Source organism: Trifolium pratense, linkage group LG2 (genome assembly GCF_020283565.1).
Source record: "Trifolium pratense cultivar HEN17-A07 linkage group LG2, ARS_RC_1.1, whole genome shotgun sequence".
In the NCBI taxonomy this organism is placed as follows: domain Eukaryota; kingdom Viridiplantae; phylum Streptophyta; class Magnoliopsida; order Fabales; family Fabaceae; genus Trifolium; species Trifolium pratense.
Genome location: NC_060060.1, coordinates 2,448,252 through 2,472,878, shown reverse-complemented (window position 1 = coordinate 2,472,878; position 24,627 = coordinate 2,448,252). Strand labels below are relative to the sequence as shown.

General features: G+C 31.0%; 4 protein-coding genes across 4 annotated transcripts; 1 reads left to right on the top strand and 3 right to left on the bottom strand.

Moving 5' to 3' along the window:
* Positions 1 to 3,221: 3,221 nt before the first annotated feature.
* Positions 3,222 to 4,015, bottom strand: LOC123911458 (stress-induced protein KIN2-like). The gene is made up of 3 exons (XM_045962873.1): positions 3,816 to 4,015; positions 3,601 to 3,669; positions 3,222 to 3,472 (listed from the first exon to the last, which is right to left on the bottom strand). Exons 1-3 carry the CDS (start codon positions 3,867 to 3,869, stop codon positions 3,401 to 3,403), a joined length of 195 nt encoding a protein of 64 aa, XP_045818829.1. The 5' UTR covers positions 3,870 to 4,015; the 3' UTR covers positions 3,222 to 3,400.
* A 4,349-nt stretch (positions 4,016 to 8,364) lies between these two features.
* On the bottom strand, positions 8,365 to 9,130 carry LOC123911709 (late embryogenesis abundant protein 2-like). Its single transcript, XM_045963183.1, has 3 exons — positions 9,060 to 9,130; positions 8,614 to 8,682; positions 8,365 to 8,497 (listed from the first exon to the last, which is right to left on the bottom strand). The coding sequence occupies exons 1-3, from the start codon at positions 9,111 to 9,113 to the stop codon at positions 8,426 to 8,428; spliced, it is 195 nt and encodes a 64-aa protein (XP_045819139.1). The 5' UTR covers positions 9,114 to 9,130; the 3' UTR covers positions 8,365 to 8,425.
* Positions 9,131 to 10,798: 1,668 nt separating this feature from the next.
* On the top strand, positions 10,799 to 11,592 carry LOC123910137 (late embryogenesis abundant protein 2-like). Its single transcript, XM_045961189.1, has 3 exons — positions 10,799 to 10,915; positions 11,108 to 11,176; positions 11,511 to 11,592. The coding sequence occupies exons 1-3, from the start codon at positions 10,859 to 10,861 to the stop codon at positions 11,583 to 11,585; spliced, it is 201 nt and encodes a 66-aa protein (XP_045817145.1). The 5' UTR covers positions 10,799 to 10,858; the 3' UTR covers positions 11,586 to 11,592.
* An 8,628-nt stretch (positions 11,593 to 20,220) lies between these two features.
* On the bottom strand, positions 20,221 to 24,627 carry LOC123908711 (EVI5-like protein). The gene is made up of 9 exons (XM_045959429.1): positions 24,272 to 24,627; positions 23,066 to 23,288; positions 22,748 to 22,949; positions 22,289 to 22,459; positions 22,090 to 22,206; positions 21,573 to 21,770; positions 21,373 to 21,432; positions 21,194 to 21,292; positions 20,221 to 20,704 (listed from the first exon to the last, which is right to left on the bottom strand). Exons 2-9 carry the CDS (start codon positions 23,206 to 23,208, stop codon positions 20,591 to 20,593), a joined length of 1,104 nt encoding a protein of 367 aa, XP_045815385.1. The 5' UTR covers positions 23,209 to 23,288; positions 24,272 to 24,627; the 3' UTR covers positions 20,221 to 20,590.

Genomic DNA, 24,627 nt, shown 5'->3' with positions numbered 1-24,627 from the left:
GGATGTTGAAGAAATAGAAGTTGAAGTTCCTTCTTGCAGCTTCTTTTGTTTGGCTAGTTGTTTTCTTTTCTTTCGTTGACTATTGTTTCTCCTTGCTGTTCTTTCGATTTCTGGATCAAAAAGTAAATTCTCTGCAGAAATCTTTCCTCGCATAAACAGGACAACAATCTAACCAGACAAGTTAGCGTGCACAAAGGATAATAAATAATAAAAAAGTACAAAATTGCTTAAAACGACAGAAATCATAATCAAACTTATCAATATCAAACGCCAGTCCCCGGCAACGGCGCCATTTGATGAAATACAAAAGCAAGTATTTTCGTTATATCGTATCCACAGAGACTAGTGTGATATCAAACGTTGATTTGCAATTTCCATGATTTTAAGTGCGGGTTTTTGTAAGATTTGTTTTGAAAACATAAAAGTGCAATTGGATAAAAGGATTTTTAAACTTTCGGATGATAAAAAGTTGTCGGAACTAGATTCATTATCTCGTTAGCATGTATCAATTAACCTCACTATATATATTTCATTTACCAATCATTATTATCACATATCACACATCGAATGTATCCGTGTCCGGATTACGCCGTGAAATCTATTATCTCTATCAACGTTCGATGTCTCGAATCATTAATCGACATAATAGCATTAAGATCTGATATTTGACGTGATTACTAAACTCGACATCTATGTCTAAACATTGAAGTTTAATAAGTGATTATCTTTTACTCTTGATTCAAACAAGATATGTCTATGTTGTTCAAATCTTTTAGAAATAGACAATTAAACAAGATAACACTTATAATGATTGATAAAGAAAACACTTATATTAAGATTAAATTGATTACATGTTCACAAAATAACTACATCTAATCCCAACAACAAAGGAATTTAGCTAGACATGATAAAAGTAAACTTACAAGAAAAAGGGATGAAGAACATCTCTTGATTTCTCAAGTACAATGATGAATCCACCTTCAAGAACTCTTAAAACTAATGTTACTAATATTTCTGAACTATTACCAAAACTCTATATCTAAGAAAATGGCTTCTGAGCTCTATTTATAGATTTTCAGGACAGTGGAGTTCGCTAAGCGAAATGACGTTCGCTGAGCGAACTAGTTACTTAAGCAAGGGGTTTCTTGACACGTAGCAAAAGGCTTGACTCATCACTTTGTTCGCCAATGCTCGCTATCTCTCGCTAACCGACCCTTCCTCCCGGGTTGTGCTCGCCATCTCTCGCTATCTTTCGCTGAGCGAACGTTTATTTTGCTGTCTTGCTCGCTGAAGCTCGCCATGGACCCTTAACCCACTGGTTTAGTTCGCTGTAGCTCGCTATGGCTTCGCTGAGCGAAGGCTTCAAAACCTGTTTTTCTAGCCATTCCTAACAAAAAATGCCTTGGGATCAATTCCTCTTTGATTTAATGTTATATTTACACCAAAAGGGATTTTAAACAAGATTTCTTCATAAAAGTATTGGTAAGTGCTCATAATTATCAAACATTATAACTAAAATTGGGCACTTATCAGTAAACAGCCACTTTGGTCCCTGAAAGTGTCACTCGCTGTCAAGTTAGTCCCTGAATGAAGGAAAACTAAAAAATAGTCCCTGAATGTTAATTCCGTTAGTCAATTAGGTCCAAAACGTTAGATAGACGTTAAATGTGATGATGTGGCATTGTTATTAGAATATTTTATTAATTTACTGATTTTTTTAATGTCCATTATGACTTTTATTTTATTTAACATCAATTTAAAAAAAAATAATAATAATACACAATATCCAAAGAAGAAGAAAAAAAACACAACCAATTGAGAAATCTAGCTATCTTCTTCCTCTTCTCTCCTCCCCCTTCACCATCACAACACACGCTCCACACCTCACCACACCAAACTATGTGATTAAAACTTATTCACAATCCCAACAAGTTAGTGATTATGCACTTCTTTCCAACATTTTCCTATATGAATCCCCTCTCTCAAACACATTTCAATCTTCTTCTTTCTCACAAACCCACCACCACACTCAATCTTTCCGGCATCGCTGCAAAACCGTCTGACACCAATGGTCGACACCATTTTTCTACTCATTAAAGTTCTACCTCCTTCACCAAACGGATCATTAAACTACCACCATCATTGTCGGAGCTCCGCCACTTTAAATACCGTTTCCAGTCACCCACGATGCCGGATCTTGAAATATAAATATGAGATTTATGTTTCTCTTCAACTCTTTGATGAAAACCCACCAATTGATTTTAAACCCGGCCGATTTCCGACCACTGCAAGCCAACCCACAAAAAACAAGCACCAAATCCTTGCTCCTAGTCACGAGCTCTCTCTATTTATCAAAGTTTTTTCATTTATTGAAACCTTGTCGCCTGACCGCCGTCGTCTTTGCCACGGGCAGCAAGAGAGAGAATGTGGATGCAATTTGGAGAGAAAATTGAAATGGAGCAAGAATGAAGAGAAATTAAATTATTATGTTTATGTCTTTTTTAAATTGATGTTAAATAAAATAAAAGTCATAATGGACATTAAAAAAATCAGTAAATTAATAAAATATTCTAATAACAATGCCACATCATCACATTTAACGTCTATCTAACGTTTTGGACCTAATTGACTAACGGAATTAACATTCAGGGACTATTTTTTAGTTTTCCTTCATTCAGGGACTAACTTGACAGCGAGTGACACTTTCAGGGACCAAAGTGGTTGTTTACTCCATCTTCTCTAAATATGGTTCAATGGTAGTGTATAATTTATATGGATTGTTTATAATTTATATACATTAGCGCAATAGAAAACCGCGTATCACACAAATGGGCATGAAACGTGCCTATTTGACCACTAGTTATAATAAATACAAATTTTACAAAATTCACCGTTGGATTGAAAGTTTATATTATATATATCAACCATAAAATTTGTAAAATTCACCGTTGTAAAATTTGTATTGGTTATAATAATATTCGCAAGTGGTGCATGGTGGAAGACTTAAGTCGCTTGTACACTTTAGAATTCATTAATTGATATAACTTCGTTAATTTGATATTATACATAACTCGTATAATAGAAAGATAAAATGCAAAAATATATTTCGTTAATTTAATATTACTATTTTAAAAAGAAACCGAGGAAGTAATAATTTTCATCACACTTTCCTTTGGATTACCATCACAACGTGTTAAGCATACTAAATAAATGTCACAAAATTTCACCAAAATAAAATTCATTGATTAATGAATTAAGTTAAAACTACATCACATGGTCCTAGAGGACCAAAAGTGTGTTATTATTCACAAGAGTAGAAATCTCAAAAAAAAAAAATACAAAAAAATAAAAAGAGCATATTTTAAAATTTGATAGACTCATAATGATCCATCAAACATAATTAGCTCTTGTTTGTTGAATCCTTCACAGCATCAACAGCTCCTTGAGCCTTTGCCTGCATTTGCTGACCAGTCTACACATAATAATAATTAAAAAAATATGTAAGCAACAGTTTTACATTTAGGCCATGAATTTAATTTGTGCTATAAATCTATTTCATACAATACAATAATTGTGTCAATTAAATTAAAAAATTTCAACCTCTTGCATTGATTCTTGGGCAGACTGAGCAGCATTTTTAGCCTGGTCCATCATACCGCTGGCTTTTTCCTATAATCAACACAAAAATTACATGTGATCATTAAGTTACTATATAAAATAAATTTGATTATATTTAAAACTAATAAATATGAATTGTTTTTACTTATATATATTTGAGATTAAAGAAAGTATATATGAGAGAAGAGTAGGGAAACCTGTGCTTGGCCCTTGGCCTGTCCAGCATTGTAGCTTGCGCTGTTGGAATCCATGTTCTTTGAATATGAAATAAATTAACTGAATGAATTGAAGATTAATTATAAGAAATACTTGAATTGAATTGAAGATTAATGTTGAGATTTAACTATATATATAGCAAAAGTTTTCCATAGAAATTGCACCAAATGCAGCTACTCCACTCAACTTTAAGCATGCCATGTGGCATCTTACATATTGTTTGTGGTAGTCTTGTTGATTTTGTGCTATTTTGGAGAAGTGTGTGGAGAGAGATGTGGATGAATTGACCATGAAAATTTCCTTTGCTAGTTTTAGGTTATCATTTGAGAGCCACATACTTCAATGAATGTTTGATATATTATAGACACATGAATTATATTATTTTTAATTAAATTAAAAATAACATAATGTATATTTATATATCTAAAATTTTAATAAAATTTTAGCTAGGAGTATGGTATACCAAAAACCAAAAATAAAAAAAAAAAATCAATAGTCACACATTATAGGTTAATAATATACCAATAGTTTTGTCCCCTTTAAGATAATTCAGTTGATAGAAACAGAAACATTGCATATAAAATACAATAACAACAATTTTAAAGATTCAAAGTCATTTGTAAAGAACAATAATAACTCCGGTGTGTATCACCGTGTGCACAGGGAAAAATTATATCTTGAAAATCCTTTTAAAATAATGGAAAATGCTAACCAGTGCCTCAGAGACATTGATTAAGCATATTAAAATAAAAAAATTTCTCGAAATACGCGCATTCAATATCTCAAAAGTATAAAAAAAAATCATTTCAATATTAATTTTATTTTTTATTTTCTTTTTTGGTATGCTTAACAAGTGGCCCCTGTTGGAATATTTTATATTTAATTATTATATTCCAATAATTGTTATGTGGGCATTTATATTTAAATTAATTATATTAGCTATTTATCATAATAAGAGCCTTAGTTGATAAGTGATCAGATAAAGTTAAAAGGCTAAATGGATTTCTATTAAGATATTAATTAATGAACTAATTAGTGGATATGGACGAAAATATGAGTGGATGTCAGGATGGCCAATTCCGGAATAATGGGAACCTAATTGGCCATCACACTATATATAGGCTATGGTCCCCAATATACCGTACACAAGCAAATAACCTCTTCTCCCCATCTGAAGAGAATTCAAGACATAAGGAGTACCGGTTGAGGAAGAACCACACTAGCCAACGGATACTTGTCGTCCGTCTCTCTCTCTACGTTTCAGGATCGGTTTGTTCTACTTCCATCTGACGGTTAGTATCTAATGGATTCTTCTATCCAGGTATTCCTAATACTAATTCTTCATAAATCAACATGTCGTAGATCCTGTTTTATATGCATGCTCCTTCTGTTCTTTCTAGCTTCCGCACTATTTGTATAAGAGCATGACTTGTATGTAATTAATTGGTAAATTAATTATTAAAAACTATCAGCCCCTACCTCGCGGGAGCACAGTTTAACATACCCTAAAATAATTAGTTCCTTGTAAGTTGTAACCAATAGTTAGATAGATCAAGGCTTATCTTTACATCGTATAAATAAGTGAACCACGTTTTAACTTCTTCAGTTTTGTGAATAATACAAATTCTCTACTAGTTTTGTATGGTAAAAATTGCCTTCACTTTACAAATATATATAGTATATGTTGGTTATGTGGTGATAATAATTGCTTGACAAAATTGAGTTTGAGAGGATTGATTTTAGTTAAGAGTGAGTTAGATATAATTGATTTATTTATGTTTGGATACCCCACGTAAAATTGATTCTTAATTAACGATTCATGTTGTTTGGATAGTTTAGATGAAAATTGCTTTTAGACATTATAAATTACCAAAAGGGGTTTTATTTATATTTAAATGGCAAACAAGATTGAGACAAAAAGTATGCTATGAGGACAAAAAAGTAATAAAGGTTAGTTGAATAACATGTACCATACAACCACATGGGTAGAATTGATTTCCATAGGGGAGAGGATCCTCTCCGGTCACTTTTTTCTTAAGTGAAATCATCACCTTCCATTTAATTGTGAATAGTAACTCACATAATAAAATATATTAAATCAACGGTTGATCATGGTACTGCATTCCCTCCTGTGCTATTTTCATACAGAAGCTAGGATTTCCTGCTTCTCGTAGAATCAAATTTGAACCATAAAATTGATTTAATAAGAAAAACCCAAACATCTTTGCAACACAAATAAATCACATTAGATGGTAAAAACGCACGTCTAGAGAATGTAGAAGATGAACCAAACATAGATATATTTAAAGGAAAATGATCGGTGGTACGACAAAAGTTGTCGTCCATGTTGCACGACTAGTGTGCTGTTTTCAAATTAATTTTTGTCTCTTATTTTATTTTGAGTCAAAATCATTGTTTTGGTTTGTGGTGCATTCTTAATGAATTAGTACTACATCACAAATATCTTTTTTTACGTAGTAGTACTCCAAATCAATACTATCAATTATTATTATTAGGCTTAAATATCATTTTGGTCCCTGTATGTCCGCGAATTGTTTGTTTTAGTCTCTGTATTTTTTTTGTTGCAAATAAGTCCTTGTATGTTCGCGAATTGTTGGTTTTAGTCCCTAAAGTCAAAATCCTCACGAAAATCTGCAGTTTTCATGCAAATTTTCCTTCAGATTTTTCTGCGGATTTTGACTTTAGGGACTAAAACCAGCAAATTTTGTACATTCAGGGACTTATTTGCAACAAAAAAACATACAAGGACTAAAACAAAAAATTCACGAACATACAGGGACGAAAATGATATTTAAGCCTTATTATTATTATTATTATTATTATTATTACCCCCGGTCACATATGTAAGCAAAAGTTATTTTTTTAGATTCATTAGAAAAGTAATATATCTAGTCCAAATTACTTTTCTAATGAATTTAAAAAGGTAATTTTTGCTTATATATATGTGATCGGAGGAAGTATTATTTTGACTTTCACCACTAGTTTAATCTGATTCAGAGTCGGTTCTGACATCAAGTGGTTCCAACCACCTTCCAATCACAGTTGCGGAGACTCGAACTATAGTCATCTCTAATAAGTTTAGTATGAATAACCACTTAACCAACTAACACTTGGTACCAATTATTTAGTATACTGCTAGCAACTTGACATTTGGTTTTAAATAGATATACGTGTAACTCTTCTACAGAGGTGTTTTGTTATTTTTTCCTTACTTTTTTTTGTTTTTGTGTTAGTCTAATGAGTTGAAACGGATTAAGCTACTATGATATAAAGAAATTTAAAGTTGTCGTGCCAATTGGACGACATAGAGCATCGTGCCATATAGCACAGCTCATATTTAAACCATCTCGCAACTTATATGAGATTCTTAACAATTTAATACAAATTATAAGAGAAATGAAGTTTCTCAACCTTTTCTACTCATTTATCCTATTTATCTACTTCGTTGTATTTGGTTTTTGTAAATATCAAGGAAATCAATGTGTAATATGCGGTTACTTGTTTCACAAGTTAATTAGTTATGTTAGCTTAACTATTTTCCTTTTTAAGTTAGGTTTGTTAGCTTAATAACTTCCTTCTTCTTTTTTTTTTTTTTTTGACTAACTTAATAACTACCTTTAGTTAGTTATTATGTAATCATTTGGTATAAGTAGTAGCTTGTCCCATTCATTGTAACAATTAGATTGGTGAATAAGATTTTCTCTCTTCGACGCCTATACAGCCCCCATTTTCAATTTCTGGGTTTTAGGATCAACGCGCTCAACATGCATTTCACAGTTTTCGATCAACTTGGTACATCTTTCTTAACTTCATCTTCTTTCTATATTTCTTCTTACTTGTTGGCAAACTTATAATAAGCTTCTTCTTCTTCTAATCAAACTTACTGCCACATGGAGAATATCAGCGACGACCACCTCTAAATTGTTACCCAATCCCCACCGGCCTCAGCGTGCGATACCACTACTATATGGTGAATTATTTAAGGTTGTATCAAAGAGATTAATTAAAATCAATATTTATTTTTCAGATTCCTTTTTAAAATATTGGTTCTTTCAAAATTTTACAATTTCCACTCTCCATATTGTATATTTTAATTTTAGAAAATGTTTTTCGCATTATTCTTGTACTGCACCTTCATCGACAGAAGAGGAAAGAAAGGAGGAGTCGAGCGTTTTGAGATTTTTGGTTACAGCATTTTGAATTTTCTAGAGAAACAATGTGATATTAACAACCATTGAATTAACAAAAATTAACGAATTGAATTTATTATCAAAATAAAGTTTAACATCTAATGTCAACTATCAAGGTCACAATTTCAGCAAAAGATACCAAATACAGCAAATATCACAATTTCACCAAACTAAAACTCATTTATTAATGAGTTAAGTGAAAAACTACATCACATATAGTCCTAGAGGACCATAAGTGTGTTATTCACAAGACTCACCATACAAAACAAAAAAAAACAAAAAAAGAGCATATTATAACATATAATAATATAATGCCCTTTCAAACAATATTGAAAATCACTAATTGAAAGTTGATAGCATCATGATCCATCAAACATAATTTAGCTCTTGTTTGCTGAATCCTTTGCAGCTTCACTAGATTCTTGAGCCTTTGCCTGCAATTGTTGACCAGTCTACAAATAATAAAAGAAAAAGTATAAGCAAACGATTTTACATTGAGGCCATGAATTTGTGCTATAAGTCTATTTCATACAGTACAATTTTGACAATTAAATTAAAATATTTCAACCTCTTGCAATGATTCTTTGGCAGACTGAGCAGCATTTTTAGCCTGGTCCATCAGACCGCTAGCCTTTTCCTATAATCAATACAAAAATTACATGTAATCAAAACATGTTCATTAAAAAATACAGGTTGCATTATATTAACTTAAAGTTTAATTGCAGTGTTGGTTTTCCTATTTTCGCTATTGTGTAGAATCGGTCATTCTATTTTAAAATTGACAGCCCTTCCATCAAATACTTTATGTAAAAATTGATGTTGTGACATGTTTTAAACAATGTGGTATATGATCTGATGATGTGAAAATATCAACTTCGATGAAATTGTAAGGAAATTTAGACAAAATATTTGATAGAGGACTAAAACTATCAAACTTTAAAATAGAGAGCTAATTTTGTAAAATAGTGAAAATAGAAGGACCGAAACTGCAATTAAGTCGTAACTAAAATAAACCTCTGCTTGGCCCTTGGCCTGTCCAGCATTGTAGCTTGCGCTGTTGGAGTCCATTTTCTTTGAATATGAAATAAATTAACTGAATGTATTGAAGATTAATTATAAGAAATACTTGAATTGAATTGAATTGAAGATTAATGTTGAGATTTAACTATATATATAGCAAAAGTTTTCCATAGAAATTGCACCAAATGCAGTTACTCCACTCAACTTTAAGCAAGCCACGTGGCATCTTTCATATTTTTTGTGGTAGTCTTGTTGATTTTGTGCTATTTTGGAGAAGTTTGTGGGAGAGAGATGTGGATGAATTGACCATGAAAACTTCTTTTACTAATTTTAGGTTATCATTTGAGAGGCCACGTACTTATTGAAGGAATGTTTGGTATTAGATGTCATTTGGAATAAATTTAATTTGGTTAAACTAAGTCTTTTGTCCCCATAAATAAGCATTTCATTTAAATAAATAATTTATTCAAAAAATGTAACATTTTAATTTTCAATGCTTTGCCTTCACACATTTCTGTAAAATTTCACAAAAATTTAAGGTGCTTAGAGCGTTACGGGGGCACTCAATAGCATTTTTCTATTAAATATACAGGATTTTGGACCATAGTGCTCCCCCATATTCATTTTTACAAAATGAAATTTTAGCCAAGAAAAACTACTTAAAAAAAAAAGTTCAGCGCCAATCACCACCAAACCAACTAACGATTGGTAACCAAAAACTATTTTAGTTAGTATTGAGTTTAGATACTACATGAACTTATCTTAAGACGTAATTCAAGTGGTTAAGAGTTCCATAAGTGTAACTCAAATGATAGCTATCAGAAATATTATTGGAGCGACCGGGGTTCAAACCATGGATTTCATATTTCTCCGCATTTATGTGTGAGTCTAGCCACTAGATTATTTAACAAAAAAAATTCAACCGGTTAAAGATGAGACATTAAAAAAAGTTGAGAAACAGGTTTACTGTCCAAATCTTTAGTGAAAAAAAAAAAGGCTTATGGGTCAAATCTTGACTATTTAGAGTCTGAATTTATTTTTTTTGTGTCAAATTTTTTTTTGAAACGAAGTAATTTATGCTTGAATGTTTTGTTCACTTAAAACAAGTTTGATGTAGAATTATTATTGAAAAAATAAAATATATTTTGATGTAAAATTTAGTATAAAATTATTCAATCTTAGAAAATATATAACTTCAAATGGAAGTGAGATTTAGTGATAAAACTAGTCAGTTAATTAACTTAACTAAACATCTAACTTGTCATGGTATTTGCTCAAAGATAAAGGTAACATTTTCAACTATGATTGAAATTATTTTGTTTAAGAGCATGGTAAGAGTTTGATTTTGTGACTTTAAAAAATATAATTGTAAAATAACTATTTATATCACTTTAATTAATAATAATTTCTCACTTACCCTATCTTTCAAATTAAACTCTCACTATAATTAGTAAAAAAAAACTTTGTCCATGCATGCTAAGGAGAGTGATTAGACTTTTGAACAAATTAAATCTCATCCTCATGTATATTATTTTTTTGTTTACTAATTAATTTTCTAAACTTCTTTCTAAGAATAGTAGCATGCATGACATTTTCTCTTGTAAAAACGTATATGAAGGAGCAAATTGTGAATCTCAATTTGTACACGTGTTGAATACTCCAATGTTGTTAGAAACTATTTAAGTTCCAACAGAAAGTGAGAAATAATCATCTCAAACAAATACAAACAACATTAAATCTTCACTTCATATTCATTCATTCAGTTTATAACTCAACAGTTTCATATTATCAAGATGGACTCACAACAACAAATGAGCTACAATGCTGGACAAGCCAAGGGCCAAACCGAGGTATGCCTCGCTTCATTTCATAACCATCGATGTTTTTTTTAAACGCATGTTATGAGATTACTTCTCGAGTTGGCAGCGAGATCACTTCAAATTAACGACTCCTCCAAAAATCAAGCTCATGTAGTCTCCATTCATTTGAAATTAGTCTTTCAAACTCATGTAATCTATTAACAAATTTTCATGCTTTTGTAGGAAAAGGCAAGTACCATGATGGACAAGGCTAGCAATGCTGCTCAATCTGCAAAAGAATCCATCCAACATGTAACTTTTCAGCTTTGATTAATTGTCGACATTTGAATTCGCTCTAGTGAGAAAATCACACATTTGACACAATCATTTGATTTGCCGTCAAATTAGTATTGGGTGATCGACTTTTAAACTTTGATACATCAGGTCAAAAATATAAGATCGAAACAAGAGTCGTTCAATCTTAATTCGACGGTTGAAATCAACAAATGTGTGATCACATGAAATGAGGCAATCCAAATTCACTTGCCATGTTGATATGATTTGCAAGAAATAGTATTAAATGATTTTTAATTGTATTTATTTTTTTATTTTATAAAATGAACCCTTAATTTTGCTTTGTGCATAGGCTGGAGAGCAAGCAAAGGCTACAGCACAAGGAGCTGCTGATGCTGTGAAGAATGCAACAGGGACAAACAACTAATTGCAATGATCAAGATAATTGGATTATTATGGCATATTTAGTTTCCTTTAAATAAAATTTGTTCACCTCATTAATTTATTTTGCAAGAATTAATCTTTTATTTTCAAATGTAATCATTTTACATTTTGATTAATGAGTAGATTGAAGTTTCAAATTTGAATGGCATAGAAATTTATTATTTTCATTTCCAAATTGGTATCCAAAATCCATACACACATATGTGACTCCTAATTATAACTTCAAAGGGAAACAAGCACACTAATTAACACAAAAAAAGTGATTAAAAATATAGGGAACCAAATTTACGAATATAAGAGTCACTGTGACTGAATCAATATATAGAGTAAGATTAGCACATTTTGGTTTAATTAAGTTTTATTTTTACAAAATATTAATGTATAATGAGAGACGTTAAACTATCAAAATTAAAGGCTGCACGCTACTCCTATTTCAACGTCGCAAAATATTGACCATTGTCATCACGAATGTAAATTCCAATTCCCGTGAAGTTTTACTAAGATCAGAAAGAAGCGTCAATATTGCATTTAAAACTTCTATCACCGTTTTGTTTCTCCTTTGACAATTTGTTAGAGGAGAGCCAATAAACATCCCCTTACCCCGGTTTTCATTATGTCTCCCCAAAAAAATCGTAATTTTTTTTATTTCATCCCCCAATGAGAAAGATAGCAGAAATATGTTCAAAAAACAAAAGGGAATAGCCAACAACACAACTTTAATAAGCATGTCCTTCACAACTTTGGACAAAGGCATTCATTAAAAAAATATGTTCAAATAAGTATCATATAATGAGACAATCAACATTATTTTTTTCTTTCATTAAACAAAAAAACATTATTTTCTTGCAAATAAACATTAGCCACACATTATTGTAAGTTGCGCAAAGTGAACGAGAACTTGGCGATTTATAAGGTGAAGTTGGTAATCCAGTAGGCGAACTAAGTAATTTATAATGTGAACTTTGTCATTCAAGAGTTGAACTCGGCGATATCGTAGTTGAGCTGGGTGATTCATAAGTTGGATTAAGCGTTTTAGGAGTCGAAGGTGGAGTTGGTGTCCAAGGCCATCCAGGTATTGTTGGTACACCTGGAATTGTTGGTATGGGTATTCCTGGAATTACCGGTATGGGTAAGCCTGGAATTGATGGTATACCTGGTATATTTGGGAATGGGATTCCTGGTATGCATGAAATACCAGGTATAAAACAATCAATACTTGCACCGTCCACATTAGTTGACTTTGTAGCAACCTCAACTGCAAAAACCATGAAAAATAAAACTCAAATTATGGATATCTTCCATCAAGTGTATCTCTAAAATAGTAATTTATGCTAATGAACACAATTTTCACAAATTTTGTTAGTTACTGTTTAAATATAACATATATCCATATGTAATGTTTATAGCTGCATGATATGATCACAAATTGCAAATAAAATGTCAAAATGAGTAGATATTATAACTATTATTTCATGTTAAATTATTATCCGTGAAAATAAAAACAAAATGAAAAACAACTCTTTTTAAAGTTTGGGAAAATCTTACGCAATTTCCTAGCTTCCCCCAAAGAAGAGATAAAAACAACAACAATAAAGAGGCCTTGGATGAGCAAGGTTAGTTTAGAAGACATTTTTCAAGTAAATCAAAATTATAAAAACTAAAAGTTAGCTTGATGAAAATTTGAACAAAAGGTACAATATATATAGTCTACTAGTCTATTAAACATTATTGGTAAGTTATAATTTTATTTTATACCTATAAACATAAACGGTAAGATATTGAAATACTTTTTTTTTTTAATCATAGATATTGAAATACTTTTATTCTCTGAAAAAATCATTTATTATTTTTTGTCTCATAAAACTTAAAAAATATTTTCCATCTTATTCATCAATTATAGCACTTTATATAAAATTTCCTATTATATATATTAATATGTCTTATAAGGTAATAATATTTTTAATTAAAAAAAAATACTAGTATTATATGTAAATAATAAAATAAATATCAATTATATAATTTAAATATGAACAAGGAAATATATAATTTCGTAGAAGACAATAAACAACTTTATTATTCTTCAAAAAATAAACAACTTTATTTGGAAAGTTATTCCTAGAATCCCTATAGTGGTTAAGCATTTATGTAAGAGAGACTTTTTAACATACATGTTATGCAAAATCGCTATAAGACAAAACCAAAGGGTATTTTGCAAGTACAAGTGATATTGTATTGATTTACCTGAAATATTTTATTTTGTGTTAATAAGGAAAAGTTAAAAATGGTCAACACAATTCAAATTCCCCTTTTTTTTTTGAGTTTTATCATGCACCTTCAGCTTCTGTTCAGCCTAACAATACAATATTTGTATTTTTCAAAATTGAGTTGGATCTTATAAACAAGTAGTCAAATTCTTTTTGTAGCAACAAATAATGAATAAATTGTTATACATAAGAGTTACTTTAATTAAATTAAAATACTCTCATGTATCCTAAAGTATTGTTTAAAGAACTAAAAGAGATAGCTTGTTATCAATATTATTAGTGGATATCCATATAGGTCATTGGTCCATTTAATTGGCCTATTATGCTAGCCTATAAATAAAACTTATATATCATTGTTTAGAATAGTTTTATAACACGTTACTAGTATAACTTACCCGTGCTATCGCCCGGGTTAATGTTCTATGAAAAATATAGATCATTTTTTTTCACACATGAAAAATATGGATTATTAAAATTTTAATATTGTGATTTTTTTAATTATTTGTAAAATTAATTTTATATTTAATGTAATAGTTTATTTAAATATGATAAAAGATCCAAATTTTGGAGATTTTAAGGAGAAATGACATAATGGAGAGTGATACTCCACTCCCCGTTCCCAACTCACATGTTCATATATTTGTTTTTTTATTTTCATAAAAAAAAAGGTCATTATGCAAAAACTAATCTAACGGTTAATATATTTGTTCTTAATCGTCATCTCTCTCCTTTAGACATTTGTTTTCTTCAGGAGTATTTTATCTCATGTCCCCGTGTGAAAAGTAATGAACAGTAGAATTGTTTGTCATTTGCTTGACACAAAAAAAATTTATATAATTTTTTTAAGCATGTCTCATTTGTTAATGTGCAAATTTTAAAAAATGTATCTATTTGTTTTTATTTTTATTTATTTATTTTACAGTGATGTATGGAGAATAAAAATAAAGTAATACATGATATCATTGCTTTTAATTCTTTTTTTTTATATATAAAATCATTGTTACTTTCCCTGCTTTCATTTGATATCGTATTTTTTATATAATAAAATCTACAAATGTATGTCTCACCCCGTGTAAGTTATTTTTTGCTTAATACCTCCATGTAGGGTTTTTTTTTTATCAATACCCCCGTATTTTAATATTTTGTTTGGTACAAATCACTATGTATTTTTTTTTATTAGAAAAACCACGTTAAGGTAAACCATAATTAATAGAATAATAAAATGAAATAGAAAAATAATCTATGAAGTCAATTACTTCATTCCTTTTATATTTCAGACAATGACACATTTTTCTCTACTTGATAAGTATGAAGTTTAAGAATAATTTTTTTTAAGCATATCAATTTCTCAATTCCACATTTTTCCAATTCATTCTATAGTATAGTCATTCGAGGAGTTTCTATTATTTTATCAGTGTATTTGTTAAATATCACATGAAAAATTAGACAAATAAAAAAATAATGAGTAAAAAAATAGAGTACAACATTTATTTATAAATAATAGTAAAAAAAACATTTATAAGCATGATTTAAATCCAATAAAAAATAATATGAACAATAATTCTTTTTTAATAAGTAAACATATGATTAAAAAAAATGACAATAAAATATAAAAAATATAAATAAATACTTAAAGGGGTTTTCTAACTTAGACCCTACTTAGGTCTAAGTTAGCAAGGTGCACTTTTTCAATTGGACCAAAATACCCATTCTTTTTAATTAATTAACCAAAATACCCATTAATTGACGCGGATCCAGTGTCGCACGCGTACCGAAGGACCATGGTTACAGACCGTTGATTTCCATCAGACAGCCAAGATCTGATCTCATCAAGACTGTCTGATCAATCGGACAGCCCAGATCATCCTGATCCATCAGATTCCAGCGCGTGCGCCACACTGGATTACACCCTGGAGAGAGAAAAATTTGCTTTTTAAAAGTAGGACACGTGTCACACAATGGTTGGCTGGACGTGATTTTTGTTCATTTAATACTTTGAACTCAATTATTTCGTTGTAAATTAATTTTTTATTTTTTATTTTTTATACCAAAATTCATAATTTTTTTTTTCTACAAATAGAGACTTGGTTCGTTTGATTTGGACACCGAAAAAAAAATGCAATTTTTCACTACCTTAATCTCATTTTTTGTCTACTAAATACGTTACTTGTGTGTTGTAATTTAACACGCACCACTCAACCAACTCACTGAAACCATTATACCAGGAAAATAGTAGATAATATTCTGGAACTTTTGGTATATTTTATGAAATTTTTGAAGACCTGAAACTATTTTTAGTTAATTAAATGAGATAAAACGGTAATTAAAAACTAATGTTTGCTTCTGAAACCCTTTTACTGGTAGAATGGTTGCACATAGTTATATTCTGAAACCATTTTACTGGCAGAATGGTTTCAATGAGTAATTTATTAATTGTGTTTGCTTCTGAAACCATTTATCTGGTACAATGGTTTCAGAGAGTTGTAATCTGAAACCATTTTGCTGGTAGAATGGTTTCAGTAAGTTGATTATTAGTTATTTGCTTCTGAAACCATTTAGCTTGTAGAATGGTTGCACATAGTTGTACTCTGAAACTATTTTACTGGTAGAATGGTTTCAGTGAGTAATTTATTAATTGTGTTTGCTTCTGAAACCATTTAGCTGGTAGAATGGTTTCAGAGATTTGTACTCTGAAACCATTTTCCTGGTAGAATGGTTTCAGTGAGTTGATGTAAGGTAGTGAAAAATGAGATTAAGGTAGTGAAAAATTGGGTTTTTTTTTCTGTGTCCAAATCAAACGAACCAAGTCTCTATTTGTAGAGAAAAAAAAATTATGAATTTTGGTATAAAAAAAAATAAAAAATTAATTTACAACGAAATAATTGAGTTCAAAGTATTAAATGGAAAAAAAATCACGCCCAGCCAATCAGACAGCGACACGTGTCCTGCTTTTAAAAAGTAGATTCTTCTCTCTCCAGGGTGTAATCCAGTGTGGTGCACGCGCTGGAATCGGATGGATTCGGATGATCTGGGCTGTCTGATTGATCAGACAGTCTTGATGAGATCAGATCTTGGCTGTCTGATGGAATTCAACGGCCTATAACCATGGTCTTGCGGTACGCGCGCAACACTGGATCCGCGTCCATTGATGGTAATTTGGTTAATTAATTAAAAAGAATGGGTATTTTGGTCCAACTGAAAAGGTGCACTTTGGTCTAAATTAGCAGCCCCCATACTTAAAACTCTAACATCAATTGATAATACTTAATCCTAATTTGAATAACAAACAATGTTGTTCTTCCGTATATGAACCTGCAAATAAAGAATTATAACTCAAAATTAGTACAATTTTCTGATTGTAGAATTAAACTTGAATATTTTATCCACTCCTCTGTTCCCAATACACATGTTATTTATCCCTTGTAGTCATCTTCATCAGTCTCTGCAAGAATCCAAATAGTAAATAAAAGTTACAAAGATAGATGAATAATATTTTGGCTTCTTAAAAAGAAGTTTACAATTTCTACCAAAAAAAAAAAGAAGTTTACAAAATATTATTGACTTTAGAGAAGAAAATGATTTCTCTTTTTTATGTTGAATCCTCTTATTGTAGCCTAACACAAGTAAACAAAATACCTGCAAAGAAAAACAAATAAAATTTAGATTTCATTCCACTTGAGAGCAACAAAAATTATATTGAACAAATAAATAAGAAATAACCAACAATAGCAATAGATAGAAAAAAAAGTAGTGATTCTGTCAAAAAAAAAAAAGAAGAGTAGTGAAGGTGAGAAGAGAAAATAGAGAAGAGGCGCTGAGACACTCAATGACCCTCACTCTTACATGTTGACCCGTATATATAGAAACTATAGTAGATTTTTGGTCCTTAATTTTTAAAATTTCCATACATTTCAGCATTGATTTAATTTAATAAATATATATTCCAAAAATGAGTTGGTCAATAATCAAAAGTTTCCATATGTAAAATTTCAATTGTATCAAAATATTAATATATAGACATTTGTTCATAAAACCTGATTGAGCAATTTCTATATTTATAATTGAGCAAAATAAATACTATGAGTTGGTTGTATATGAGTAGTCTCTAATAGGTTGACACATAGGAAACCTATAAACAAAGAGAATTAAAATTAAAAAAAAAACTTAAATATGAGTTTTAAGGAGTTTTAAATGTGATAAGAAGATCAAAAACTACCAAAATTGTGAACATAAAACTCAAAAAGTTGTAAACAAATGACACATATGCAACTGATGCTTGAGAAGATGCCATGTAGGATGAAAACAAAGTTGGCTAAGCAAGAGAATGCCACATAGGAAAGTTTCCATGAGAAAAACTCCTAAACATATAAATAATAGATTAGCACGAAACTCTACCTTATATCGATGAAGCATTCAGAAGCTCAAATCCTGATTTAACATATTAATGATTCTGATATTGACGATTTCGGTTAGTAATAATTGTTAGTGCAACAAGTAAGTAGTGTTCTAATCTCATATAACTCGATGGTGGTGTTCTAATATTTCATAAACATTTAGATTTTAACTTTACTTTTAAAACTCTGACTTTGATTGATTACGGAAGCCAAAATTTACTTCGGTTCCTTTCCAACTATGTTTCGTGTTGGTGGTTTATTTATCTTTCCTTGCATATGTTATTTTTTAAAAGCATCGACATCATAAGCAATAGCATTTCTAATGTATCTCTTGTTTAAAGCTCTTCAGTTTGGTAGGTAAGGTTGGTTGCAAACTTAAATCATTCACTGAATTCTTTTTCAGTAGGAGTGTTTAAAGATCTTCAGTTTGGTAGGTAAGGTTGGTTGCAAGACTTAAATCATTCACTGGAGACATGTCATGTCATTTAAAAGAGCTGAACATGTGAGATGAACTGGTGGTTGACAATTAAAGTTCATATTTTAAAACTCTAACTTGGATTGATTACGAAAGCCAAATTTTACTTCGTTTACTTTCCAACTATGTTTCGTGTTGGTGGTTTATTTATCTTTCCTTGCATATGTTGTTTTTTTTTTAAAAGCATTGACACCATAGGCTATAACATTTCTAATGTATCTATTGTTTAAAGCTCTTCAGTTTGGCAGGTAAGGTTGGTTGCAAGACTTAAATCATTCACTGAATTCTTTTTTAGTAGGAGTGTTTAAGGTTCTTCAGTTTGGCAGGTAAGGTTGGTTGCAAGACTTAAATCATTCACCGGAGACATGTCATGTCATTTAAAGGAACTGAGCATGTGAGATGAATTGGTGGTTGTCAATTAAAGTTCAGCTTTTAAAACTCTAACTTGGATTGATTACAAAAGCCAAATTTTACTTTGTTTCCTTTCCAACTATGTTTCGTGTTGGTGGTTTATTTATCTTTCCTTGCATATGTTGTTTTTTTTAAAGCATTGACACCATAGGCTATAACATTTCTAATGTATCTATTGTTTAAAGCTCTTCAGTTTGGCAGGTAAGGTTGGTCGCAAAACTTAAATCATTCACTAAATTCTTTTTTAGTAGGAGTGTTTAAAGTTCTTCAGTTTGACAAGTAAGGTTGGTTGAAAGACTTAAATCATTCACCGGAGACATTTCATGTCATTTAAAGAACTGAACATGTGAGGTGAATTGGTGGTTGGCAATTAAAGTTCAGCTTTTAAAACTCTAACTTGGATTGATTACGGAAGCCAGATTTTTGTTTCGGTTCCTTACCAATTATGTTTCGTGTTGGTGTTTTATTTATCGTTGTTTTTTTGTTGGGCTTTGAGGGGAGTTCTTGCCAAGGATAATAATGTGTTTCTCATATTTATTTTTTCTAAGAAAGTCATTTTTAAACAAAATTATATTTATGCAGTTTTTGAAAAAGAGATTGTAATTCAAATTTATCATAAATCCATGCACTCATCTCCACTATTTTCTTTCTTCTTTTTTTTTTGACAATAACATCTCCACTATTTTCACAAGAGATATAGAAATGGGAAGGAAATTAAGATTGTGAAATGCTATTACTATTTTTGACTAATTCAAACTAAGCAATATAGATCAAAATGTTAATCAATATAAATTTTTGTGACTTTAATCAATTGCTTAGAACAATCAGTTCAATACTATTTGTATCTACTTTCACAACAATGGTCGAGTATGATTCATATGTACTCATAAGCAGGCAGAAATAATGTTATAATCTAAACCGTAATATTTAAATATAAGTTGTACACTGTAAACAATAATCTTTCTGTGTTTCTTGTTTCTTTTCTCTTTTGAACAAAGTTGTTCTAAGAAAATAAACACATTTTCTATGACAATTGCATCTTTACGTAAAAGAAAACACGAATAAATAATGAAGTCAAGAGAACTGTATCAGTTTTTTGATATACAATAGATTTTTTTAGTTAACAACAACCGCACAAGTGGATTGAACATCGCATCTTAGTAGGAAACAAGAAGAATGGAGTCGAGAAACCCATATCTGTTTTTACATATACAACCGATTTTCACATTCACTTAACCCTAAGAGCACAACCAGATGAAAACAAGCATGAACTAAATATAATTATACAAAGGATGTGGTGTGGCATAAGGTCACATACAATTAAAGAATCTAAGGGTATGATTCTCACACTAGCAGCAAAAGAGACCTTCATTTGGAGGTGTTGTTTGCTTTAGAAATAGTTCTGTAGGTCCAATGATTTCTTACTGCTTGTTGTACTCTTGCTTCAGTTGCTGTGAATGCTTGGAAGAATTGGCTTTTTAGAATGTTCTCCGGATCGACTCATCTTTCCATTCTTCTTCTCATACTCTTCTTTCAGTTCCTCTAAACGCTTCGTTATCTGATAATAAGAACAAAATGTACATGCATAATCATGAGAATCGTGTGACTTTAACAAGTAATACATCTTTTATTTTGAAAGAGAACTCGCCAGAAGAGCTAAAGATCTCAATTTTCATTATTTTAATCGACTAAGAAATAAAAAATCAATACAGTAGAGATCTGAGCTTATTGAGAACAGAAAAATAATTACAGTTTGATTCGAGAATAGCCGAATACAGTTTTAATTTTCTATTTATGTTAATAATTACAAAAGTGACACCTTGGGAGCTATGTAGCACCGACACTTCAGATTGAATGCGTGTTTGGTGTGCGTCACCGAAATATGTGATTACATTTAATTATTCTATTTTATCAAATTTTTACTGGTGACAACGTGTCAATGCCATATTTGGTGTCTGTGTCGGTGCGTCATAGCCAGAGAGGGAAACAAGTCTTTTTGGGTATTTGCAATTGAAAATAAATAGAAAACCAAATAAAGGAAGAGAACCTTGATGGAATAAGCCAGCGGCAATAACGTGTCAGGATTCATTGCATCCTCGGGGAAGTTTTTCAAGGCATGTATCAGTTTCTCAAAAGGCAATTTAACCTGATAAGCAAATAAAGAACCAAACAATGAGTAGGAATTTGCTTTGACTCATAAAAAACGAAAGATCATGTGATACTTACCAAGTCATCATGGCAGTACATTAATAGAGCCAAGCCAACTTTAAATACAATTTTAACACCCTGAAAGGATAAGATTCTCATTATTATATATTAGTAATAGTATATACTGGTTGAGCCAAGGGTTAAGGAGTTGGAGGTCTAGGGTACAAGTCCTGGCAAGGAGAAAAAAAATGGTACTTCTTGGGGAGAGTAAGGCTAACCTCATAGAGAAAGACATCCCAGATTCGAAGAGCTAAATGGAATGGAAAGGAATATGAAAATACAGTTATGAACCACTGGCTTGCATACATGCTAGGATTTATACATTCTTCGGAAAAATGCTCTCCTAACTTGGGTAGACGCTCCCTCACCAAGCGTTCAAATTGAAAGAGATATTGCTGTACCAGAGGCAATCCTGTCTGCATTCAAAGACAACATAACAGTCACATCATGCATGCAATTTAAAACATTTTCGGGTTTTTACTCGTACAAAACGCCGGCATTGTCAAACAGCTTCTATAGCATCTCTACAGTGCTATAGGCAACATATTTAGGACATGCGTTGTCAAATAGCCGGTGTAGCGCTGCGATAGCATTGTAGCATATAGAATTTAAACAAATTGCTATTTTCCACAATTAACAACAATGCAAAACATATATTAGAAGAGAAAGGGATAACATAATATAATGATAGTATCAACCATCATAACAAATGAACTCATGGAACAGAATAGTTACCAGATACAGCCCCTCCATCGGGGCATGAACAGCTCCTTTAAGCAAAGCCACCAATAACCAAAACGCATCTTCCTCACTCATATAAAGAAGCAAAAGACCAGCTAAGAATCCCATTCCCTGGATTTTTAATTGATCAATATTATGAATTGATTTGTGACAAGAAGAGGAAAAAAAAGAGTGATGGATTTCAGAGTAAAACCTGAACATATCCTACGTCTCTGTCAAAGACTGAGTAAGCTTTTAAAACATTGTAGAGGGACCGCTGACCAGGTCCATGTCTTTGTTGGAAGAATACATGTGAAGGGAATGTCCGAGAAATGTCTCGAATTATATCTAGTTCAGAGGCTGATGTCTCGTATATCACCAATTGCTGCAATAAGCATCATATCTTGTCAATGAAAACCGACAAATGTGGAACAATTAAGGAATTAAATTCAGGATAATGTCAAAAAGAACAAGGAGGAAATCTCGTATATATTCTGTTTTAATCCCTTTATTTTATACTTTAACCCGTAGCCCTTACAAATCTAAATTTTCGTTAATTCATATTAGTCGGTGAACTGCAGCAAAAGCAACACTTTGACTAGCACTAATTGTAGCTTATAGAATATTTAAAAATGAATCGGGATTTTTCGTTTTAATAGGTTAACTTGATTACCTCGTAAACTCCAGGATTCATCAGCAAAAGGTCTCGGCTTCCTGATATTAACTGCCAAACAAAGCCCCTCAAACAATCGGGAATTCCTTTCCTTATACGCCTTTTAACAACATAAGGTTTTCTCCTTAGGTAATGCTTCCAATCACTCCCACCAACCCCGATCATCTTCCTCCATTTTCTAACCCTTCTCCCCTCCTTAATTCTGATGAAAGATAGACAACAATAAAGTTAAAAATCACCAGCCATATTTTGACGATCATTCATTCATGCTTAAAAACACAGAGAAACACATAACGCAGTATGAGAATAACAACATACCTCTCATGTTCATGCGCTGATCTACTTGTCTTGACTCCACCCTCAGAAGTATTAGCATCCTGTTTTATAAACCCGAATCTATCCAACCCTCGTGGTGAAGGAACTGGACCTGGTTCATAGTCATCGATTCTTTTCTTTTCCATTAAAAAACTCCAAATTAACCCTCTCAAACCAGAACACAAAAGACATAGTTTGCCTCCCTTAACATTATAAAGACAAAAACCTGAAAACAAAAGTGAAAAAAGACAACATCATTATCATTTTACTAAACTAACACAAAAGAGAAAAGAATAAATCTGCACACACTTAGTTACAGTATTTGCTTAATTGATCTTAACTAGTTAACATGCACACCAATTATACAATATTTAGGATCAATTTGGACGGTATTACAGTATGCCCTTTGCTGTGCCATAACCATAAACACAAAGAAAATAACCATCCGAACCTTATCCGATACATTTTAATCAAAATTATCAACAAAATGAAATTGACTTAAGTGCTAATAATAAAGTCATAAGCCTATAAAAGTAAAACATGTTCCCTCTCCCTGCCCCCCAAATATGGAGTAACTGAATATTGCAAATTAACAATGTTGTCAAATAGCAGCTATAGCGAAATTTGAACAAATTGATATTGTTCCAAAATACACTACTTAGTACTAAATGTTGTCAAATAGCTAAAACTAACAATACTAATTTACTAATAGTATTGTTTGTCAAATAGCGGCTACAACCAGTTATTTTTCGCGATCTGCGATTGACAACACTGCAAATTAACTGAGATCCCAAAAAGTAAAGTAAAAACACTTTTCTTTCATTCTTCACGTTAAATTATAAGTGAATGCTATGATTATGCTCCCAAAAAGACACATTATCTATAAAATTTCAGTTTTTCCATTCAATGTTGAACACAAAACACCAATAGCAACAAATCAGCTACTTCTAAGCTTCACAAAACACCTAATAAACACAATTCACAACAAAAAATAAATTAAAAAAACTGAATTTTTTTTCATCAACCATTACCACAAATCTAAGGTTATGTGATGTGATTTCATTTCAGCATTAAAGAAACAACAAATTAATCAATCTAATTACAAAAATCAGCAGTAATAACAAAGGGTTTAAAAGGAAAATATCAAAACGATTTCAAAATTCACAAAAAAAATTCATAATCAAGAAAAATATAGAAAAAAAATCAAACCTTGTAATTGTGAATGATAGGGTTAATTGATTGAAGGAAGAAAAGAGAAGATTTTTGGATTTGGGGTAGCCGGAAACAATCTCAGAAATGAGAAATGAAGGTTTTTGATGGTTTATTGAAACACGAGGAAGAAGAAGAAATTGAAGGAACAATAGAAAATTACTATAATCGTGAAATAGAATGAATGCACTTACCTTACCATGTAAGAATAAGAATAAAGAAGAAATGATCTTTGTGTAATTAATTATTGATTGATTTCTTTTGACATAATTGATTGATTAATTAATGAATTAATGATATGCATAAGTAAAAGAGTTTAATGCAATATGATTGTTTCAAACTTTCTTTTGGTTAGT

What these genes read in the sequence shown, in the direction of transcription:
- LOC123908711 (XM_045959429.1), bottom strand. Translation starts at nt 23,208, where the DNA reads ATGGAAAAGAAAAGAATCGATGACTATGAACCAGGTCCAGTTCCTTCA. An exon ending in GAGACGTAGGATATGTTCAG is followed by an intron (nt 22,207 to 22,288) that starts GTTTTACTCTGA and finishes TTAAAAATCCAG; the next exon opens with GGAATGGGATTCTTAGCTGG. An exon ending in GGGATGTCTTTCTCTATGAG is followed by an intron (nt 21,433 to 21,572) that starts GTTAGCCTTACT and finishes TTATCCTTTCAG; the next exon opens with GGTGTTAAAATTGTATTTAA.
- LOC123911709 (XM_045963183.1), bottom strand. Translation starts at nt 9,113, where the DNA reads ATGGACTCCAACAGCGCAAGCTACAATGCTGGACAGGCCAAGGGCCAA. An exon ending in AGGCCAAGGGCCAAGCAGAG is followed by an intron (nt 8,683 to 9,059) that starts GTTTATTTTAGT and finishes TATTGATTATAG; the next exon opens with GAAAAGGCTAGCGGTCTGAT. An exon ending in CCAAAGAATCATTGCAAGAG is followed by an intron (nt 8,498 to 8,613) that starts GTTGAAATATTT and finishes TATTATTTGTAG; the next exon opens with ACTGGTCAACAATTGCAGGC.
- LOC123911458 (XM_045962873.1), bottom strand. Translation starts at nt 3,869, where the DNA reads ATGGATTCCAACAGCGCAAGCTACAATGCTGGACAGGCCAAGGGCCAA. An exon ending in AGGCCAAGGGCCAAGCACAG is followed by an intron (nt 3,670 to 3,815) that starts GTTTCCCTACTC and finishes TGTTGATTATAG; the next exon opens with GAAAAAGCCAGCGGTATGAT. An exon ending in CCCAAGAATCAATGCAAGAG is followed by an intron (nt 3,473 to 3,600) that starts GTTGAAATTTTT and finishes TATTATGTGTAG; the next exon opens with ACTGGTCAGCAAATGCAGGC.
- LOC123910137 (XM_045961189.1), top strand. Translation starts at nt 10,859, where the DNA reads ATGGACTCACAACAACAAATGAGCTACAATGCTGGACAAGCCAAGGGC. An exon ending in AAGCCAAGGGCCAAACCGAG is followed by an intron (nt 10,916 to 11,107) that starts GTATGCCTCGCT and finishes ATGCTTTTGTAG; the next exon opens with GAAAAGGCAAGTACCATGAT. An exon ending in CAAAAGAATCCATCCAACAT is followed by an intron (nt 11,177 to 11,510) that starts GTAACTTTTCAG and finishes CTTTGTGCATAG; the next exon opens with GCTGGAGAGCAAGCAAAGGC.